This window comes from Scyliorhinus torazame, chromosome 19, assembly GCF_047496885.1.
Source record: "Scyliorhinus torazame isolate Kashiwa2021f chromosome 19, sScyTor2.1, whole genome shotgun sequence".
NCBI classification, from domain to species: Eukaryota; Metazoa; Chordata; class Chondrichthyes; order Carcharhiniformes; family Scyliorhinidae; genus Scyliorhinus; species Scyliorhinus torazame.
Genome location: NC_092725.1, coordinates 83,926,171 through 83,948,810, shown reverse-complemented (window position 1 = coordinate 83,948,810; position 22,640 = coordinate 83,926,171). Strand labels below are relative to the sequence as shown.

At 53.7% G+C, this 22,640-nt stretch overlaps 1 protein-coding gene across 4 annotated transcripts in view; it reads left to right on the top strand.

The window, feature by feature from the left end:
* The window catches only part of ttc38 (tetratricopeptide repeat domain 38), a 146,443-nt gene that overhangs the window by 299 nt on the left and 123,504 nt on the right, over positions 1 to 22,640 (top strand). The window contains exon 1 of one of the 4 annotated variants that reach the window (XM_072484626.1): positions 11,339 to 11,514. The exons of 2 other annotated variants lie outside the window; for them this stretch is intronic. In XM_072484626.1, coding sequence (XP_072340727.1) covers positions 11,485 to 11,514 — 30 coding nt within the window. In that variant the 5' untranslated portion in view covers positions 11,339 to 11,484. Of the gene's footprint in view, positions 1 to 11,338; positions 11,515 to 22,640 lie in introns of those variants that run through there. One more of the 4 variants, XM_072484629.1, reaches the window with a different exon arrangement.

Below are 22,640 nucleotides of genomic sequence, written 5' to 3'. Positions count from 1 at the left end.
AGAATTGTTGTGAACTTAGGTGAAAAAGAAAGTGACGACTTGTTTAAGAATAAACAGCAGAACTTGCACACAGTCAGGGAGAAACAGAGACAGTTTTTTAAAGGCCAAATCTGAAATCTATATGTTTTTGTAGGAAAACAGTTCAAATATTTAAAAATGCTTTGTTGTTTATGTTGAGAGCAATTTTCCAGATTCAAACACTGCTTTATTTTCTGAATGTCACTTTCTTACAAGCATCTGTAATATTAATGTAGGGAATTGCTGCAAGGAATGGCGAAGGGGGACGGCAATGAGATTCCAGAGCTGCAGCTCTGGAAGTGGGTGCGGTTCCTGCCAATTGTTTAATAGCAAAGAGCCATTTTTAAACTCAGTCAAGAACGCAATATGTTCGGAAGTGCAATGTGATGTTACTCAAATACCAATAACGAAACAGACAGATTTCTGTACAACCTCCGTGTACTTGGGAGGAAGCATTCGGGTGTAGACGAGTGCTTAATGGTGAAGCACGAAATGGTTGATCGTGGTCCAACATTATTTGCAAGAGTACGAAGTCCTTTATCCATTTCATACTCGATGCCCCATCATTGTTGGCCCTTTGATCTTTAGGCAATCAATAAGAGCTGGGGTTAAATAACGGGTGTGGGGGTGGTGTGGGGGTGGGGTTGGTGTGGGGGTGGTGGTGTGGGGGGGTTGTGAGAGTGGTGTGGGGGTGAGGGTGGTGTGGGGGTGAGGGTGGTGTGAGGGAAGGGGTGGTGATCTGTGTCATGGGGAACCACACCTCAGCAGGGTCTCACTCCCTTGCCTGCGGCCGAACTCCACCTCGGCGACCTCCCTATCCTCCGGTCCACCGACCACGTCCAGGGCCCTCTGCTCTGCCACAGTGAGGGGCTGTAGGTCTGGTGGTCGGCCTCCTGTCTTCTCCCACTCCCAGCGGTTTTGCGTGGCCTTCTCCGAGGGATGGGGACGGGTACAAACAGAAAACAACAACGTTAAACAGTACAACTCATGCAGCCCAGGGGCTGGGTAGTTGTTGGCTTCAATGGCCAGGGCACCCGACCATGGCGGCCAGTATGGGTGCCGGCATGTGGTGCAGGGTGGGGGTTCAGCTGCCCTCCGGGTGGGGAGGGGGTCGGGTTACGGGTATGTGGGACGGGGTTGGTGCCAGGGGCACAGTGTTGCCAACTCACCCAAGTCGTCCTGAGGAGGTTGTGCAGTTTTTTGTACAGCACTGAATCCGATCCGGGCGGTGTTGCTCACTGCGCTGACGGCCTCTGCCACCTGGGTCCAGGCATGGCGAACAGCGGCGGCTGGCAGCCTTCTTCACGGGCCAGGGTATAGGATTACCGGCCTCTCTTCCACCGCGCCCAAGAGGTCTCCAGCTCAGCATTGGTAAACCTCGGGGCTGCTCTCCTCGTTGCCATCTTGTTGACTGGGATGGAGTGTGTGGGGAGTGAAGTGTGTCTATGCGGCTGTAGCTTGTAAGCCTCCTGAGTGCCAATCGCGAAACCGGTGAATCCGGAACCGTTCCTCATCAGAATTGACTGTCTCCCACGTGGTGCCGGTGCTAGCCCCTTAACAGTAGCTTAATCGGTCCAGGTTTGGCAGCAGTTTTGCTGTTGTGAAAGTTCACTAATTGTGCATTGGCGTCAACACTTAGTTTCAGACACGGAGAAACCCACCCAAAATTCTTAATCGGGGCTCCAAGGAGAGATTCCTTGGCACGTGGAGAAAGTTTGCCAACCTCTTCTGAGGACCTGCTCGCAGCCAGCAACTAAGTGGGGAGGGGGGAGCAGATAGGAGGGGAGAGAAGGGAGGGCACGCGAGTGGGGGTGGGATGGGGTGCACTCGACACAGGGCGGGGGAGGGGGGGGATGAGGAGAGCCACACGCCGGGAGGGTTACAGACTCCTCTCGCATGTAAGAAACCAGAAGTGGTGTTGTCCACCTACTCTCGAAAACGTAGGGTTCAACATGACTCTCCCCATCTCCATAAATGTAAATACAACATTCTTTGTGTGAATGCCGTTGTAAATAAGGAAACGCACCCGCAAGGACTGGGGTCACATGCGTTGCGACAACCCACAAATGGTATGCCGTTTCGAATGTTGTTGTCTTTTTCTTTTTTTTCTCTGCTTGTTCTGTCTTGTGTTAAGATTGATATTGTGTTAAAACTGCAATAAAAATACTTTAAAAGAAGTAAGGAAAGCAACACTGTAACAGTTCATACAAGGGGCGGCACGGTAGCACAATGGTTAGCACTGTTGCTTCACCGCGCCAGGGACCCAGGTTCGATTGCCGGCTTGTATCACTGTCTGTGCGGAATCTGCACGTTCTCCCCGTATCTGCATGGGTCTCCTCCAGCTGCATATAACATTTAAGTATTTAGATATTCACTTGCGCTGCCATGATCTCCAGGGCTATGAGCCAACCATTGGAAAATGGGATTAATGCAATCAGATTTGTCTTGACTGGCGTGGGCCCGACGGGCTGAATGGTCTCCTGTGCTGTAAACATCTGTGAACCTGTGAGTCTGCGGTTTTTTTACCATCAAGGAGAGCTGTCTCAGAAGCAAAAAAGATCGAGAACCCCCTAAGCCAGAGGATACGACAATGTCCAAAGGCGAACCCACTTAAATATCTCATCAGAAGTCGGCTCATTCGGTTGCTGATATATAGCACCAACTAGCGGGGAGTGAGTAATATATTATTACAGCTTGCCAGCCTTGTTTTGATGCACTAGTTTGGAGCTGAGAGCAGCCAAGGTGGAGATCGCACCCTCAAATGAAATCTGAAAAAAAGTTAATGAAGATTAGGCGATGGCGCATTTTAGTCTAAGAACTGCAAGGTAAGGTGGAGAGCCTGAAACAAAACAGGACTGTTATGAATTAAGTAAAGTTACAATGTCCCGAAAGTGCTGTGTGTCATGTCTAAAGGTCAGGCGCTGTATCCAAACAACATCACGGAAAAGAATCGTTGTCAACTTAGGTGAAAAAGAAAGTGACGACATGTTTAAGAATAAACAGCAGAACTTGCACACAGTCAGGGAGAAACAGAGACGGTTTTTTAAAGGCCAAATCTGAAATCTATATGTTTTTGTAGGAAAACAGTTCAAATATTTAAAAATGCTTTGTTGTTTATGTTGAGAGCAATTTTCCAGATTCAAACACTGCTTTATTTTCTGAATGTCACTTTCTTACAAGCATCTGTAATATTAATGTAGTGAATTGCTGCAAGGAATGGCGAGGGGGGTCGGCAATGAGCTCCCAGCACTGCAGCTCTGGAAGTGTGTGCGGTTCCTGCCAATTGTTTAATAGCAAAGAGCCATTTTTAAACTCAGTCAAGAACGCAATATGTTCGGAAGTGCAATGTGATGTTACTCAAATACCAATAACGAAACAGACAGATTTCTGTACAACCTCTGTGTATTTGGGAGGAAGCATTCGGGTGTAGACGAGTGCTCAATGGTGAAGCACGAAATGGTTGATCGTGGTCCAACATTATTTGCAAGAGTACGAAGTCCTTTATCCCTTTCATACTCGATGCCCCATCATTGTTGGCCCTTTGATCTTTAGGCAATCAATAAGAGCTGGGGTCCCAATAACGGGTGTGGGGGTGGTGTGGGGGTGGGGGTGGTGTGAGGGGTGGGGTTGGTGTGGGGGTGGTGGTGTGGGGGGGGGTGGTGTGAGGGTGGCATGGGGGTGAGGGTGGTGTGGGGGTGAGGGTGGTGTGAGGGAAGGGGTGGTGACCTGTGTCATGGGAACCACACCTCAGCAGGGTCTCACTCCCTTGCCCGCGGCCGAACTCCACCTCGGCGACCTCCCTATCCTCCGGTCCACCGACCACGTCCAGGGCCTTCTGCTCTGCACAGTGAGGGGCTGTAGGTCTGGTGGTCGACCTCCTGTCTTCTCCCACTCCCAGTGGTTTTGCGTGGCCTTCTCCGAGGGATGGGGACGGGTACAAACAAAAAACAACAACGTTAAACAGTCCAACACATGCAGCCCAGGGGCTGGGTAGTTGTTGGCCTCAATGGCCAGGGCACCTGACTATGGCGGCCAGTATGGGTGCCGGCATGTGGTGCAGGGTGGGGGTTCAGCTGCCCTCCGGGTGGGGAGGGGGGTCAGGTTACGGGTATGTGGGACGGGGTTGGTGCCAGGGGCACAGTGTTGCCAACTGACCCAAGTCATCCTGAGGAGGTTGTGCAGTTTTTTGTACGGCACTGAATCCGATCTGGGCGGTGTTGCTCACTGCGCTGACGGCCTCTGCCACCTGGGTCCAGGCATGGCGAACAGCGGCGGCTGGCAGCCTTCTTCACGGGCCAGGGTATAGGATTACCGGCCTCTCTTCCACCGCGCCCAAGAGGTCTCCAGCTCAGCATTGGTAAACCTCGGGGCTGCTCTCCTCTTTGCCATCTTGTTGACTGGGATGGAGTGTGTGGGGAGTGAAGTGTGTCTATGCGGCTGTAGCTTGTCAGCCTCCTGAGTGCCAATCGCGAAACCGGTGAATCCGGAACCGTTCCTCATCAGAATTGACTGTCTCCCACGTGGTGCCGGTGCTAGCCCCTTAACAGTAGCTTAATCGGTCCAGGTTTGGCAGCAGTTTTACTGTTGTGAAAGTTCACAAATTGTGCATTGGCGTCAACACTTAGTTTCAGACACGGAGAAACCCACCCAAAATTCTTAATCGGGGCTCCAAGGAGAGATTCCTTGGCACGTGGAGAAAGTTTGCCAACCTCTTCTGAGGACCTGCTCGCAGCCAGCAACTAAGTAGGGAGGGGGGAGCAGATAGGAGGGGAGAGAGGGGAGGGCACGGGAGTGGGGACGGGATGGGGTGCACTCGACACAGGGCGGGGGAGGGGGGGGATGAGGAGAGCCACACGCCGGGAGGGTTACAGACTCCTCTCGCATGTAAGAAACCAGAAGTGGTGTTGTCCACCTACTCTCGAAAACGTAGGGTTCAACATGACTCTCCCCATCTCCATAAATGTAAATACAACATTCTTTGTGTGAATGCCGTTGTAAATAAGGAAACGCACCCGCAAGGACTGGGGTCACATGCGTTGCGACAACCCACAAATAGTATGCCGTTTCGAATGTTGTTGTCTTTTTCTTTTTTTTCTCTGCTTGTTCTGTCTTGTGTTAAGATTGATATTGTGTTAAAACTGCAATAAAAATACTTTAAAAGAAGTGAGGAAAGCAACACTGTAACAGTTCATACGAGGGGCGGCACGGTAGCACAATGGTTAGCACTGTTGCTTCACCGCGCCAGGGACCCAGGTTCGATTGCCGGCTTGTATCACTGTCTGTGCGGAATCTGCACATTCTCCCCGTATCTGCATGGGTTTCCTCCAGCTGCATATAACATTTAAGTATTTAGATATTCACTTGCGCTGCCATGATCTCCAGGGCTATGGGCCAACCATTGGAAAATGGGATTAATGACTTCCGGGTGCGGCGATGACCAGCTGAGTCGCACGTTTCGGCAGCTCCCGGTGAAACGGACTTTTGGGCTCTTGATAGGAGCCCCAACGGCAATTTTGACGGCTAAAAACACTGTGCGGTAAACCAGAAGGAAATCCCCCCTGGATACGGATGGAAAAAGGAGTAGAAAGTGGCCGGATTGCAGTGGATCCTTTAGAACAGCGGCAAGGAAGGCAAGCAAAAACCAAGATGGCGTCGGAAGGTGGCAGTTTAACATGGGGCCCTGAACAACAAGAGTTCTTGAAATGCTGTGTGGAAGAGATCAAAAAGGAAATGAAGAAAGAGCTGTTGGCCCCGATACTACAGGCGATCGAAGGGCTAAAGGAGGAACAAAAGACCCAGGAGCGGGAGCTTCGGGTTGTGAAGGCAAAGGCAGCCGAGAATGAGGACGACATACAGGGCCTGGTGGTGAAGACGGAGACGCAGGAGGCACATCAGAAACGATGTGTGGAAAGGTTGGAGGCACTGGAAAACAACGCAAGGAGGAACAACCTGAGGATTCTTGGTCTTCCTGAAGGTGTGGAGGGAGCGGACGTCGGGGCATATGTGAGCACGATGCTGCACTCGTTAATGGGAGCGGAGGCCCCGGCGGGTCCGTTGGAGGTGGAGGGAGCATACCGAGTGATGGCGCGAGGACCGAGAGCAGGAGAAATTCCCAGAGCCATAGTGGTGAGATTCCTCCGTTTTAAGGATAGAGAAATGGTCCTTAGATGGGCGAAGAAAACTCGGAGCAGTAAATGGGAGAACGCGGTGATCCGCGTTTATCAAGACTGGAGTGCGGAGGTGGCGAGAAGGAGGGCGAGCTTTAATCGGGCCAAGGCGGTGCTTCATAAAAAGAAGATAAAATTTGGAATGCTGCAACCGGCAAGACTGTGGGTCACATATCGAGGGAGGCACCACTACTTTGAGACGGCGGATGAAGCGTGGACTTTTATTGTGGAAGAAAAACTGGAATGAGCGGGTTATTAAAAAGAACGTTTGAACAAAGTGGTGGGGCGAATGTGGGGGGCGAAGAGGGGGGTTAAAAAGGGGGGAAAGAGGAGTTTTATGTACTAATCCTGCGATGTGGTAACTTTTCTCTCTCCCACAGGTGGTGAGGAGGGGAGGTGGAGGAGAAGAGGCGTTGGCCATTGGGGGCGGGGCCAAGGGAGAAGCGCGGGCTTGGTTCCCGCGCTATGATAATCATGGCGGGAATAGAGAAGCAGGAAGGAGGGGGCGTCGCACGGTGCGAGCCGAGGTCACGGGGGGAAGCCGAGGTCGGCCAGAGTTTGCTGACTTCTGGGAGCAACATGGGGGGAGTAATTACGCTAGCGGGGGATCTAGCGGGGGGGGGGTGGGAGGGGGGAATTACTGGGTTGCTGCTGCTGGGGAGAGGGGGGAGCTGGTATGGGAGAGGATGGGCGGGGGGGCACCGCCTGGGGGAGATACAGCTGCGTGGGAACCGGGTGAGGAGCTGGAAAAAGGTGATGGCTTATCGACAAGGGGGGGGGGGGGTAGGAAGCCCCCCAACTCGGCTGATCACGTGGAACATGAGAGGGCTGAACGGGCCGATAAAGAGGGCACGGGTACTCGCACACCTTAAGAAACTTCAGGCAGATGTGGTTATGTTACAGGAAACGCACCTGAAACTGATAGACCAGGTTAGGCTACGCAAAGGATGGGTGGGGCAGGTGTTCCATTCGGGGCTAGATGCGAAAAACAGGGGGGTGGCTATATTAGTGGGGAAGCGGGTAATGTTCGAGGCAAAGACTATAGTGGCGGATAACGGGGGCAGATACGTGATGGTGAGTGGCAAACTACAGGGGGAGACGGTGGTTTTGGTAAACGTATATGCCCCGAACTGGGATGATGCCAATTTTACGAGGCGGATGCTAGGACGCATTCCGGACCTAGAGATGGGAAAGCTGATAATGGGGGGAGATTTTAATACGGTGTTGGAACCAGGGCTGGATAGGTCGAAGTCCAGGACTGGAAGGAGGCCGGCAGCAGCCAAGGTACTTAAAGATTTTATGGAGCAGATGGGAGGTGTAGACCCGTGGAGATTTAGCAGACCTAGGAGTAAGGAGTTCTCGTTTTTCTCCTATGTCCATAAAGTCTACTCGCGAATAGACTTTTTTGTGCTGGGTAGGGCATTGATCCCGAAGGTGAGGGGAACGGAGTATACGGCTATAGCCATTTCGGATCACGCTCCACACTGGGTGGACTTGGAGATAGGGGAGGAAACAGGAGGGCGCCCACCCTGGAGAATGGACATGGGACTAATGGCAGATGAGGGTGTGTGTCTAAGGGTGAGGGGGTGCATTGAAAAGTACTTGGAACTCAATGATAATGGGGAGGTCCAGGTGGGAGTGGTCTGGGAGGCGTTGAAGGCGGTGGTTAGAGGGGAGCTGATATCAATAAGGGCACATAAAGGGAAGCAGGAGAGTAAGGAACGGGAGCGGTTGCTGCAAGAACTTTTGAGGGTGGACAGACAATATGCAGAAGCACCGGAGGAGGGACTGTACAGGGAAAGGCAAAGGCTACATGTAGAATTTGACTTGCTGACTACGGGCACTGCAGAGGCACAATGGAGGAAGGCACAGGGTGTACAGTACGAATATGGGGAGAAGGCGAGCAGGTTGCTGGCACACCAATTGAGGAAAAGTCGAGAAGCAAGGGAAATAGGGGGAGTGAGGGATGAGGAAGGAGAGATGGAATGGGGAGCGGAGAGAGTGAATGGAGTGTTCAAGACATTTTATAAAAAATTATATGAAGCTCAACCCCCGGCTGGGAGGGAGAGAATGATGGGCTTCTTGGATCAGCTGGAATTTCCCAAGGTGGAAGAGCAGGAAAGGGTGGGACTGGGAGCACAGATCGAGGTAGAAGAAGTGGTGAAAGGAATTAGGAGCATGCAGGCGGGAAAGGCCCCGGGACCGGATGGATTCCCAGTCGAATTCTATAGAAAATATGTGGACTTGCTCGCCCCGGTACTGACGAGGACCTTTAATGAGGCAAAGGAAAGGGGACAACTGCCCCCGACTATGTCTGAAGCAACGATATCGCTTCTCTTAAAGAAGGAAAAGGACCCGCTACAATGCGGGTCCTATAGACCTATTTCCCTCCTAAATGTAGATGCCAAGATCCTGGCCAAGGTAATGGCAATGAGAATAGAGGAATGTGTCCCGGGGGTGGTCCACGAGGACCAAACTGGGTTTGTGAAGGGGAGACAGCTGAACACGAATATACGGAGGTTGTTAGGGGTAATGATGATGGCCCCACCAGAGGGAGAAACGGAGATAGTAGTGGCGATGGATGCCGAGAAAGCATTTGATAGAGTGGAGTGGGATTATTTGTGGGAGGTGTTGAGGAGATTTGGTTTTGGAGAGGGGTATGTTAGATGGGTGCAGCTGTCGTATAGGGCCCCAGTGGCGAGCGTGGTCACGAATAGACGGGGATCTGCATATTTTCGGCTCCATAGAGGGACAAGGCAGGGATGCCCTCTGTCCCCATTATTGTTTGCACTGGCGATTGAGCCCCTGGCGATAGCGTTGAGGGGTTCCAAGAAGTGGAGGGGAGTACTTAGGGGACGAGAAGAACACCGGGTATCTTTGTATGCGGACGATTTGCTACTATACGTGGCGGACCCGGCGGAGGGGATGCCAGAAATAATGCGGATACTTGGGGAGTTTGGGGATTTTTCAGGGTATAAATTGAACATGGGGAAAAGTGAGTTGTTTGTGGTGCATCCAGGGGAGCAGAGTAGAGAAATAGAGGACCTACCGTTGAGGAAGGTAACAAGGGACTTTCGTTACCTGGGGATCCAGATAGCTAAGAATTGGGGCACATTGCATAGGTTAAATTTAACGCGGTTGGTGGAACAGATGGAGGAGGATTTCAAGAGATGGGATATGGTATCCCTGTCACTGGCAGGGAGGGTGCAGGCGGTTAAGATGGTGGTCCTCCCGAGATTCCTCTTTGTGTTTCAGTGCCTCCCGGTGGTGATCACGAAGGCTTTTTTTAAAAGGATTGAAAAGAGCATCATGGGTTTTGTGTGGGCCGGGAAGACCCCGAGAGTGAGGAAGGGATTCTTACAGCGTAGCAGGGATAGGGCGGGGCTGTCACTATCGAGCCTAAGTGAGTATTATTGGGCCGCTAATATTTCAATGGTGAGTAAGTGGATGGGAGAGGAGGAGGGAGCGGCGTGGAAGAGATTAGAGAGGGCGTCCTGTAGGGGGACTAGCCTACAGGCTATGGTGACAGCCCCATTGCCGTTCTCACCGAGGAACTACACCACAAGCCCGGTGGTGGTGGCTACACTGAAGATTTGGGGACAGTGGAGACGGCATAGGGGAAAGACTGGAGCCTTGGGGGGTCCCCGATAAGAAACAATCATAGGTTTGCCCCGGGGGGAATGGATGGGGGATATGGAATGTGGCAAAGAGCAGGAATAACGCAACTGAAAGATCTGTTTGTGGATGGGAAGTTCGCGAGTCTGGGAGCGCTGACCGAGAAATATGGGTTGCCCCAAGGGAATGCATTCAGGTATATGCAACTGAGGGCTTTTGCGAGGCAACAGGTGAGGGAATTCCCGCAGCACCCGACACAAGAGGTGCAGGACAGAGTGATCTCAAAGACATGGGTGGGGGATGGTAAGGTGTCAGATATATATAGGGAAATGAGGGACGAAGGGGAGACTATGGTAGATGAACTAAAAGGGAAATGGGAAGAAGAGCTGGGGGAGGAGATTGAGGAGGGGCTGTGGGCAGATGCCCTAAGCAGGGTAAACACGTCGTCCTCATGTGCCAGGCTAAGCCTGATTCAGTTTAAGGTATTACACAGGGCACATATGACTGGAGCACGGCTGAGTAAATTTTTTGGGGTGGAGGATAGGTGTGCGAGGTGCTCGAGAAGCCCATCGAATCATACCCATATGTTTTGGTCATGCCCGGCACTACAGGGGTTTTGGATGGGGGTGACAAAGGTGCTTTCAAAAGTAGTAGGAGTCCGGGTCGAACCAAGCTGGGGGTTGGCTATATTTGGGGTTGCACAAGAGCCGGGAGTGCAGGAGGCGAGAGAGGCCGATGTTTTGGCCTTTGCGTCCCTAGTAGCCCGGCGCAGGATATTGCTAATGTGGAAAGAAGCCAAGCCCCCGGGGGTGGAGACCTGGATAAATGACATGGCGGGGTTTATAAAGCTAGAGCGGATTAAGTTCGTCCTAAGGGGGTCGGCTCAAGGGTTCACCAGGCGGTGGCAACCGTTCGTCGAATACCTCGCAGAAAGATAGACGGAATGGAAAAAAGAAGGCAGCAGCAGCAGCCCAGGATCGGGGGGGGGGGGGAGGGGGAGGGGGGGGGAGGAGGAACCAGAAGGACTCTCAGGGTTGTTAATACTGTATAGTATGTATAGGTCGTTGCTACAGATAATTATATATTGGACTGTTAAATTATATTTTTGGAGAGTGTTACTTGTGACAAGGCAGTTGCCAATTAGGGCTAGTTTTCATTTTTGTTATTTATTATTTATTCATTTTTTGTTTATAAAATAGGTCATTGTTATTTGTGTTGTTATAATATTGTGTAAAGGATGCACAATGTACTGTGTTGGTTGACCAAAAATTTTCAATAAAATATTTAATAAAAAAAAAGAAAATGGGATTAATGCAATCAGATTTGTGTTGACTGGCGTGGACCCGACGGGCTGAATGGTCTCCTTCTGTGCTGTAAACATCTGTGAACCTGTGAGTCTGCGTTTTTTTTACCATCAAGTAGAGCCGTCTCAGAAGCAAAAAAAAAATCGAGAACCCCCTAAGCCAGAGGATACGACAATGTCCAAAGGCGAACCCACTTAAATATCTCAACAGAAGTCGGCTCATTCGGTTGCTGATATATAGCACCAACTAGCGGGGAGAGAGTAATATATTATTACAGCTTGCCAGCCTTGATTTGATGCACTAGTTTGGAGCTGAGAGCAGCCAAGGTGGAGATCGCACCCTCGAAAGAAATCTGAAAAAAAGTTAATGAAGATCAGGCGATGGTGCATTTTAGTCTAAGAGACTGCAAGGTAAGGTGGAGAGCCTGAAACAAAACAGGACTGTTATGAATTAAGTAAAGTTACAATGTCCCGAAAGTGCTGTGTGTCATGTCTAAAGGTCAGGCGCTGTATCCAAACAACATCACGGGAAAGAATCGTTGTGAACTTAGGTGAAAAAGAAAGTGACGACTTGTTTAAGAATAAACAGCAGAACTTGCACACAGTCAGGGAGAAACAGAGACAGTTTTTTAAAGGCCAAATCTGAAATCTATATGTTTTTGTAGGAAAACAGTTCAAATATTTAAAAATGCTTTGTTGATTATGTTGAGAGCAATTTTCCAGATTCAAACACTGCTTTATTTTCTGAATGTCACTTTCTTACAAGCATCTGTAATATTAATGTAGGGAATTGCTGCAAGGAATGGCGAAGGGGGTCGGCAACAAGATTCCAGAGCTGCAGCTCTGGAAGTGGGTGCGGTTCCTGCCAATTGTTTAATAACAAAGAGCCATTTGTAGACTCAGTCAAGAACGCAATATGTTCGGAAGTGCAATGTGATGTTACTCAAATACCAAGAACGAAACAGACAGATTTCTGTACAACCTCTGTGTATTTGGGAGGAAGCATTCGGGTGTAGACGAGTGCTTAATGGTGAAGCACGAAATGGTTGATCGTGGTCCAACATTATTTGCAACAGAGTACAAAGTCCTTTATCCCTTTCATACTCGATGCCCCATCATTGTTGGCCCTTTGATCTTTAGGCAATCAATAAGAGCTGAGAAAATATATTTTCCTTCCCTCCCTTTCGTTATAAGGGACACCGAATCGACAAGCTCCTCATGGGTTTGATAGGTTCAAAGTTACATTATAGGATTCTTGTACTTAAATGTGGGACTTCTCAGTATTGCCCACAGAGTGGGCGAGATTCTCCGACCCCCCAGCGCGTCGGAGAATGGCCGTTGGCCGCCGTGAATTCTGCCCCCGCCGCCCGCCGAAGTCTCCGAAGGGAGAAAAGTCGGCGGGGCGTCAATGGCGCCGCACACATCGGAGAATGGCATGGGTGGGCGCAAGGCAATGGATTTTGGGGCTGCCGATATTCTCCCGTCCGGATGGGCCGAAGTCCCGTCGACGTGATGACGGGTCACGTCGGCGAAATCAAACCACCTTTCAATCGGCGTCAACCAGTGCTCAAGGTTCACGCCGACCAGCATGGAGGTGGGTGACGGCCTGGGGGGTTGGCCGCTGGACAGGCGATGGCGTGGCCGCAGTCTGAATGTGTGGGGGAGAGGTGTGTGTAGGGTTTTGTGTGTGTGTGTGCGGCGGGGGGGGGTGGTTAGAGTGGGCTCCGGGGGAGTGCCGGGAGGGGGGGTGAGTGCCGGGGAGGAGGATGCGGTCCGTGCCGGGGAGGAGGATGGGGTCCGTGCCGGGGAGGAGGATGGGGTCCGTGCCGGGGAGGGGGATGGGGTCCGTGCCGGGGAGGGGGATGTGGGGGGGTCCGTGCCGGGGAGGAGGATGGGGTCCGTGCCGGGGAGGGGGATGGGGTCCGTGCCGGGGAGGGGGATGGGGTCCGTGCCGGGGAGGGGGATGGGGTCCGTGCCGGGGAGGAGGATGGGGTCCGTGCCCGGGAGGGGGATGGGGTCCGTGCCCGGGAGGAGGATGGGGTCCGTGCCGGGGAGGGGGATGGGGTCCGTGCCGGGGAGGGGGATGGGGTCCGTGCCGGGGAGGGGGATGGGGTCCGTGCCGGGGGGGAGGATGGGGTCCGTGCCGGGGAGGGGAATGGGGTCCGTGCCGGGGAGGGGAATGGGGTCCGTGCCGGGGAGGGGGATGGGGTCCGTGCCAGGGAGGGGGATGGGTCCATGCTGGGGAGGGGGATGGGGTCCGTGCCGGGGAGGGGGATGGGGTCCGTGCCGGGGAGGGGGATGGGGTCCGTGCTGGGGAGGGGGATGGGGGGGGGGTCCGTGCCGGGGAGGGACATGGGGGGTGGGGGGGGGGGGCAAGTTAATTGGTCCACCTGGCCAGGTGCCAGCCTCCAACAGTCGGACCCATGCGGTCCATGCCACCTGGCTGGGGGGAGGAGGGGGTATGGGCAATGATGACATGCCGTCGTTCCCCCCCCCCCCATGCCGTCATGTTTTCCGATCAGCCAGCGATGTTGGCCGCCGTGGCGGCAGCCGCTAATGTCCATGTTGCCCTGGATGAGGAGGAGGAGGAGGAGGAGCGTGCCAGAGAGGCGGCGCAGGCTGCTGCAGAGGAGCAGGCGGCAGTCGACCAGGCTGGAGGGACACCTGACCGACAGGACGAGGAGGGGGAGGAGGACGTCGCGGTCCCACGGCAACGGAGGCACCCGAGGGCGCCCCGTGTGTACCGGCCCCGGCAGTCATACCAGGACCTCACGGACCGGGAATGCAGGAGGAGACTCCGGATGAGCCGGGAAACCGTGGCACACATCTGCCACCTGCTGGCGCACCTGTCACCGCATGGCACTGGCGGGGGACACCCTCTCCCCGTGTCCGTCAAGGTTACGGTGGTCCTGAACTTTTATGCAACGGGGTCATTCCAGGCACCGAATGGGGACCTGTCCGGCATATCGCAGACATCGGTGCACCGGTGCATCCGGGCAGTGGCAGACGCCCTATGTGCCATGGTGCACCGCTACATCCGCTTCCCTGTGGACCGAGCCAGCCAAGATGCCCGTGCCACGGGCTTCTCTGCCGTGGCCGGGTTCCCCATGGTCCAGGGCGCGATTGATGGGATGCACGTCGCCGTGCGGCTACCTGCAGATAACAGGGCCGTGTTCACCAATAGGAAGGGGACCTATTCGATGAACATACAGGTGGTCTGCGACCACCGCATGATGATCCTGCACGTCTGCGCCCGTTACCCGGGCAGTGTACATGACTCATACGCGTTGTCGCAGTCATACATCACCGGCATGTACGAGGGACGCCATCCCCGGCTGAGGGGCTGGTTGCTGGGCGACAGGGGCTATCCATTGCGATCGTGGCTGATGCCGCCTATACGGAGGCCACGCAATGAGGCGGAGAACTGCTACAATGATGCCCATGTAGCGACAAGGGGAGTGATAGAGAGGTGCTTTGGCGTGCTTAAGATGCGTTTCAGGTGCCTGGACCTCTCTGGGGGCGCCCTCCAGTATCGGTCAGATAGGGTCGGCCGCATCATTGTGGTGTGCTGCGTCCTGCACAATGTAGCCCAGCAGAGGGGCGATGTGCCGCAGGCAGAGGAGGGCGGAGTGGAGGAGCAGCAGGAAGAGGCGCAGTCCTCCCCAGATGAGGGGGATGGGGGCAATGGTCAGGATAGACATGGGCGGGTGGCTGTCCACCGTTACCGGCTGGGCCAGCGGGCACGGGACAGGCTGATAGCCGCCCGCTTCACTGACTAGATGGGCGTGGGAATCGGGTAGTATGGCCACAGACCGCACACCATGGCAACAGCCGACCACCCACACCCCCCACCCATCCACCCACCCAGCACCCTCACCCCCCTCCCCAACCCCTCCCACCACACCCGCATGCACACCACTCCCCCATTGCCGATCCACCTGCGGCACAACGGCCGGGCTCACACAGTTGCCGGTGGACGCGTGTCTATTGCAGGCCATGGAGGATGATGACAACCCGCCCTGCGATGAGCTCCTGGCTCCACATCGTTGGACTATGTCTGACCCATGGCCACAGTACCACCATCCACCCGGACCATCCCTGCATGCGGCTGTGACACTGTAGCGCACGGTCCCCACCTCTGCCCGGGGGGATGTTGATGGCGGCCCAGGGGGAAGGGGGCAGACTCACCTGGGGCTGAGGTAAGACCACCCCTCACACACACACTTGCGCTCAACGTACATGACACCCCCGCACGCTTTGGACAGAGCACAAAGGCAGCTTCTGTAGGTGTAACATTGACTTTAATAACGAAAGGAGTTCATGCACGTGCCCTAGCCCCTAAAACTCATCTGTGCCCTGCACCCGTGCCAACTTACTCAGTGTCTAATTGTTTGGCCTTAGGGACCCTATGACTACGTCTAGGTGGTTCCCCAGACGGTACAGCAGAACTGGAAGTGGACTCCTGTGATTCCTGCCCTCTGACACGGCGTTTGGCGGCCGTTTCCTGGGGCGTCCTGGCCTAGATGGGCCAGGCTGCGGCCCGGGCGACTGGGATGGCGAGCTGCCAGCCTGTCCTGCCGGTTGCCCACCCGATGCACCTGGGACGGAAGGGGGGGGAGTCCGAGGTGTCGTGGTGTTCCGGGACCTCCCCTACAGGGAGACCCGGGACAGACCACAGCACCTCCTCCTCCCTCGGGGTGCCCGATGACCCCCAGGCCTCTACATGGGTGGGGGATGCGAACGGACTGGCCATCCGACGCCCCCCCCGACATCTGGTGCTGCCAGTCCTGGAAGCCCGTGCTGGTATCGACAGGGGTCTGCAGGTTTGCAGCCATGGAGCTCAGGGGATTGGCAGACCCTGTCTGTGACTGTGCGACGCCGGCTCGCACATGGGCAATGGCGCCGATGCCCTCAGCGATGGCCTGCTGAGACTGGGCCATGGCCTGCTGAGACTGGGCCATGGCCTGCAGAGACTGGGCCATGGCCTGCTGAGACTGGGCCATGGCGTTGAGCGCCTCTGCCATCTGCCGCTGGCTCATGGCCTCCTGTGAGAGGGCAGCCATGTCCTGGGCCACAGACGCCGCCTGCACGGAAAGCCCCAGGCCTCGCAAACCGTTCCCCATGTCTGACACCGTTGCACCCATTGCCTCCACCGCGGACGCCACCCGTGCGGTGTCGGCCTGGGTGGCACGCATGACCGGCACCACTGCCAGCTCCTGGACGCGGATGGACTCCTCCACCTGCGACTGCAGCCGCCGCAAGCCGGCCGTCACCCTCTTCGCTCGTCTCTGGTTCGGTGGTTGCATCGGACCTATGGGTGGGTGTGGTAACTCCAGGAACCCGGGATCCATCTGGGCGGCAGATGTTCGCTTGGGCTGGGCTGCCCTCCGACCGCCCGGCCCCTCTGCTGCTCCTACCTCCACCTGCTGTACCGGGATAGCTGTGTTGTGCGCACCAGTGAGTGTACCAGACGCCTCATCACTAAAGTGCCCAACTGAGGTGAGCGTCTCTGCGATGGTGGAGGGTGTTGGTGACAGCAGTGGCGTTGTGTCGTGCGCATCGTCCCACTCTGAGTCCATGGCACTTTGGGGTGGCAGTTCGTCTCCGCCCATCCAATCTGTGTCACTGTCCTGTATTTCAGTTTCCTGGGTAGTGGTGTCCTGGGTAGGGGTGTCCTGGGTAGTGGTGTCCTGGGTAGTGGTGTCCTGGGTAGTGGTTTCGTGGCTCGGCTGTGACAGGGGCCTGTGGCTGCCCCTCTCGTCGCTGGGTGGCACACGCCTGCGTCGTTGCACCCGCACGAGACGGAGGCGTTGTCACCCTGTTGCTCCAGGTCTCTCCATCTCCAGTGGTCTCCGAGGGACATCGTGCGGGCGTCGCATGCCAGAGGGTCCGGGTCTCTCCATCTCCAGTGGTCTCCAAGGGGCATCCTGCGGGCGTCGCATGCCAGAGGGTCCGGGTCTCTCCATCTCCAGTGGTCTCCGAGGGGCATCCTGCGGGCGTCGCATGCCAGAGGGTCCGGGTCTCTCCATCTCCAGTGGTCTCCAAGGGGCATCCTGCGGGCATCGCATGCCAGAGGGTCCGGGTCTCTCCGTCCCCCGTGATCTCCGAGGGGCATCCTGCGGGCGTTGCATGCCAGAGGGTCCGGGTCTCTCCGTCCCCCGTGGTCTCCAAGGGGCATCATGCGGGCGGTCTGCATCTGAGGGGATGGGTGCCTCGACGTTTGCTCCTGTGATACACAATGAAGCATGCATGGTTAGACACGCAGGCAGTGATCAGGTGATATGGGGGAGGGGGATATAGGGGAGGGGGGATATGGGGGAGGGGGATCTGGGGGAGGGGGGATATGGGGACGGGCTGTCGGTGGCTCACTTGCTGGTGGGCCCCCAACCTCTGCATCAGCAACCTCCCGGTCCTCAGGTCCGCCAGACAGTTCCAGGGCCCTTCCCTCATGTTCGGTCAGTGGCCTCTCATCAGCGGGGCCTCCTCCAGTCCTCACGTGCTCCCTGGTGTGTGCGCGTTTCTCCTGTTGGGGGGGGCGGTGGGGGGTGGCAGGGGTAAAAGGCAACAGTGTTAGACAGGTATATGAATGCACGCCATCGGTTGCGCGTGTATTGCAGAGGTTAAGGTTAGGGCTGGATTCACTTGGGGAAATGGGGGAAGGCGGATATGGGGGCGGGGGGATATGGGGAGGAGGATATGAGGTAGGGGGATATGGGGGAGGGGGGATATGGGGGAGGGGGTATATGGGGAGGGGGGATATGGGGGATATGGATATCGGGCAGGGGGGGAGGCTCACCCTGGCTGCTCTGACGAGGTCGTTCACCTTCTTGTGGCACTGGGTGCCTGTCCGTGGTGAAAGGGCCACAGCGGTGACGCCTCTGCCACCTCCCTCCACAGACGCCGGCTCTGGCGTGGGGCAACTCTGCGGCCGTGCCCGGGATACAGGGCCTCCCTCCTCTGCTCCACTGCGTCCAGGAGCGCCTCAATGACACGAGACTTGAACCTCGGGGCTGAGCGGCGGGCAGCCATCTGGTCGGGTGTTCTGGTCGGGTGGGGGGAGCAGCGCGTCCTTAATGAGCCGTCACGCCATGCGGCTTGTATGACGCCACACGGCGTGAACCACATGAGCCAGCGCGGATAGCGTCACGTCGCTACTAGCCCATTCCGGGCCGGAGACTTTGCGACGTGATGCAGGTGGGATTTGCGCCGTTTTTGCTGCCGGTCGGCGGACTTTGCACCGATAACGGAGAATTTCGCCCAGTGTTCTCATAGTATTGCCCACATAGTGATAGAAGAGAACACATGATCTAGGAGTCAGTCTAGTGAATGGACAGAGCCCTGTGTACAAGCAAGTATGGAGACAGTCCCTAGCTTGAACCTTTACTGTATATATGTACATAGTTCTTGTGGTCAACCTGTACAACCTGTTGAACTATTTTTCATTAACATTTACCAAATGGTATCCAACACACAATGACAAAGGCCAGGAACCGCAAGTGATTCTTAATGACCTGAACACAGCTCCAGGGCTGCAGATTGCTGAGCCCTGGTCTGGGAAGAGAATGGTTTTAGTTATCCTGGCATACTGAAGGATTTCATTGTCCATGAATCTCACCGTCAGAAAAGCAGCTTGAGATGGTAGCAGTGGCGTGGGGCTGGTAGAGAAGGAAGCAGCTTATTTGTCACCAAAAGCTTAACTAATATTTGGGATTTTCTACTGTTTTTCTTCTGTTTTGTGAATTTTTAAGATGGGTACTCTGAATATATTTTGAAAAGAATGCTGGTGAAGGATGAGTGGAAAATCTTTTAACACAGTGAAACAAATAAATCTGTTATGGAGAAACAGATCTTGAAGGAACTATTTTGGTTTGCTGGGATACCAGAACAGAAACAAATTTGCAATTTGGGTCAGCAACTTTGCTCTTATAAACTGTTCAGATCAGATATTATTTTTCCAGGTTAACCTGAAATTCTTCCTTAAACAATATTGTAACACAAATCCTGTTGTTAACCAGAATGATTTCCCTTGCCTTTGTCCCAGAGTCTGGCCTTGCTCTGATAGAAATCAAAATGTAAAGGCCAATCAGATAATGAATGAGTTTACACGTGTCCTCTGATTCGCAAGGTTAAAATGTTCCCATACTCTGGTTGAAACTACTGGAATGAGGAATCGTGACCTTCAACCCTATTTCTGTAAAATTGCAACAGGAGAGTTCTTAAAAATAAGTCATATACAGCATCGATTATTTTGCAACAATACATTGTATTAAAATGCAATAAACGTAACATCATTACTCTTCAGTGTGATTCGCCATGTGTCAGGAACCCAACTATACTTTTATTAAAGCTGCGTTTACTGCCAATGCTGTGCATGCATCATTTTATTGTTGTACTCCATTATGTCATTGTGAGTGACAGAGTAGGCAGTGGCCAGGAGCAAAGCTGGCACTCAAATCATCACAGCTGTGTTTTAGATTGTTTGATATATCTATTTGGCCTTTCCCCCTGCCTTATTTTTGACTGGTTACCTCTGTAACTAAATTAGTTCATTTAGTTTATCAATTTGTCCTGAAGTTCATCCACGTCAATGAACATGAAAAATACCATTGCTGTGTGTAAATACAGATTATGCAGAGTTAATTGCAAGAAATGACTGACTTAATTCCATCCTGGGTTTTATAACGTAGGTGGGTCGTGTTTGGAGAGTCGGGGAATGATCGGTCGCGCCGTTCCTGCGGTGGTCCCAATAACGGGAGAAGCGCCACCAGCATTTACATTGAGAATGTCGGTCACTGCCACCTTATTTATTTATTTATTATTTAGAATACCAATAATTTTTTTTCCAATTAAGGGGCAATTTAGCGTGGCCATTCCACTTAACCAATGTATCTTTGGGTTATGGGGGTAAAACCCATGCTAACACGGGGAGAATGTGCAAACTCCACACGGATAGTGACCCAGGGTTGGGATCGAACCTGGGTCCTCAACGCCGTAGGCAGCAGTGCTAACCACTGATCCACCGTGCTGCCCCTACTGCCGCATTTTTAAATGAAAATAAATGAGGCTGTGTGGAGACTTCTGGTCTGAAGCGGCAGCAGTGAGCAGGTCACATGCCCAGCATTCACACCTGACGTCAAGCGCACTCCGTTTATATGCTTTTGGCACCAAATCATCGAGCAGAGTTGCTTCGATTTTCCAGTTGGTAGAAATCAAAACTTTCTTCCAGGGAGTGACAATGTAAAGGCCAATCAGATAAAGAATGAGTTTACACGTGACCTCTGATTCGCTGGGTTAAAATGTTCCCATACTCCAGTTCCAATAGATTCTCCATAGTTACTTTTTTTTTAATAAACATTTTATTGAAGCATTTTTTGGTATTATAACAACAACACAATAAACAATGTACGTGAAATTATAAACATAGTGCAAAAACCGTCTCCCTCCCTTACAGGTCCCCCCTTTATTAACCCCCTACTCTAAGCTAAACTAACCCCCCCCCCCGCTGATGATTAATTTTCCGCGAAGAAGTCGACGGACGATTGCCACCTCCCGGTGAACCCTAACAGTGAACCTCTCAAAGCGAACTTGATTTTCTCCAAACAGAGAAAGCTAGCCATGTCCGATAGCCAGGTCTCTGACTTCGGGGGCTTTGAGTCCCTCCAAGCTAATAGTATCCGTCTCCAGGCTACCAGGGAAGCAAAGGCCAGGACGTCTGCCTCTTTCTCCTCCTGGATTCCTGGGTCTTCCGACACCCTGAAAATCGCCACCTCTGGACTCAGCGCCACCCTTGTTTTTAACACCGTGGACATGACATCTGCAAACCTCTGCCAAAATCCCCTAAGCTTCGGACATGCCCAGAACATGTGGACATCGTTCGCTGGTCCTCCCGCACATTTTGCACCCCAAAGAATCTGTTCATCGGGGCCACTGTCATGTGAGCCCGGTGAACAACCTTAAATTGTATCAGGCTGAGCCTGGCACATGTTGCGGACGCATTGACTCTACTCCGCGTCCGCCCATAGACCATCCTCTATCTCTCCTCCCTGCTCCTCCTCCCACTTGCGCTTCAGCTCTTCAGTCTGCGTCTCCTCTGACCCCATAAGTTCCTTGTAAATGTCCGAGACACTTCTCCTACCCACCATCTGGAAACTACCCTGTCCTGAATCCCCCTTAGCGGTAGGAGCGGGAAGGTTGACACCTGTTTACGTAGGAAGTCCCGCACCTGCAGATACCTGAATTTGTTTCCCCTTGCCAACCCAAACTTCTCCTCCAGCGCCCTCATACTCGGAAAGCACCCCGCTATAAACATATCCCCCATTCTCCCAATCCCTGCTCTCCGCCATATCCAGAACCCCCCCCATCCATACTTCCCGGGGCAAACCGGTAATTATTACAGATTGTAGACCAGACCGATGCTCCTTCTGCTCCCACATGTCTCCTCCATTGCCCCCAGATTTTCAGGGCCGCCATCACCACGGGGCTGGTGGAACGGCAGAGGCGCAGTTACCAACGTCCCCAAACTGGTGCCCTTGCATGAAACCGCAACTACGTACGCTCCCATGCTGACCCCGCCCCCACCACCCACTTCTTCATCATGGCTATATTCGCCGCCCAGTAATAGTTACTAAAATTTGGCAGCACCAGCCCGCCCTCTCCCCGACTCCGCTCAAGCATTCCCTTCCTTACCCGCGGGGACTTGCCCGCCCAAACAAAGCCAGAGATCACATTGTTGACCCGTTTAAAAAAGGACCGCAGAATAAAGATGGGGAGACATTGAAACACGGACAGGAATCTCGGGAGGACCGTCATCTTCACCGTCTGCACCCTCCCAGCCAGTGACAACGAGAGCACGTCCCATCTCCGAAAATAGTCCTTCATTTGGCCCACTAGCCGGGCCAGATTTAATTTATGCAGCCGGTCCCATTCCCGCACCACTTGAATGCCTCGGTACCTAAAGCTTCCCCCTACTAATCTAAACGGCAGCTCCCCCAATCGCCTCTCCTGTCCCCTCACCTGGACCGCAAACATCTCACTTTTCCACATATTTAGCTTACACCCCGAAAACCGGCCAAATTCCCCGAGAATCCTCATGATTTCCTCCATCCCTTCTAATAGGTCCGATACATACAGAAGCGGGTCTTCTGCATAGAGCGAGACTCTGTTCTCGACCAGCCCCTTCCAGACCCTTGAGGCTCTCAGAGCAATTGCCAACGGTTCTATAGCTAGCGCGAACAACAGTGGGGAGAGGGGTATCCCTGTCCCGTCCCCCGGTGCAGTCTAAAATAGTCCGATGTTGTCCTATTCATCCGCACACTTGCCACAGGAGCCTGATACAGCAACCTGACCCAGTCAATAAAGCCCCGCCCAAATCCGAACCGTCCCAGTACCTCCCACAGATAACCCCATTCTACCTGATCAAAAGCCTTTTCTGCATCCATTGTGATCACTACCTCCACGCCCCTACCTTCCAGGGGCATCATGATCACATTTAACAACCTTCTTACATTGGCCACCAACTGCCTACCCTAAACAAACCC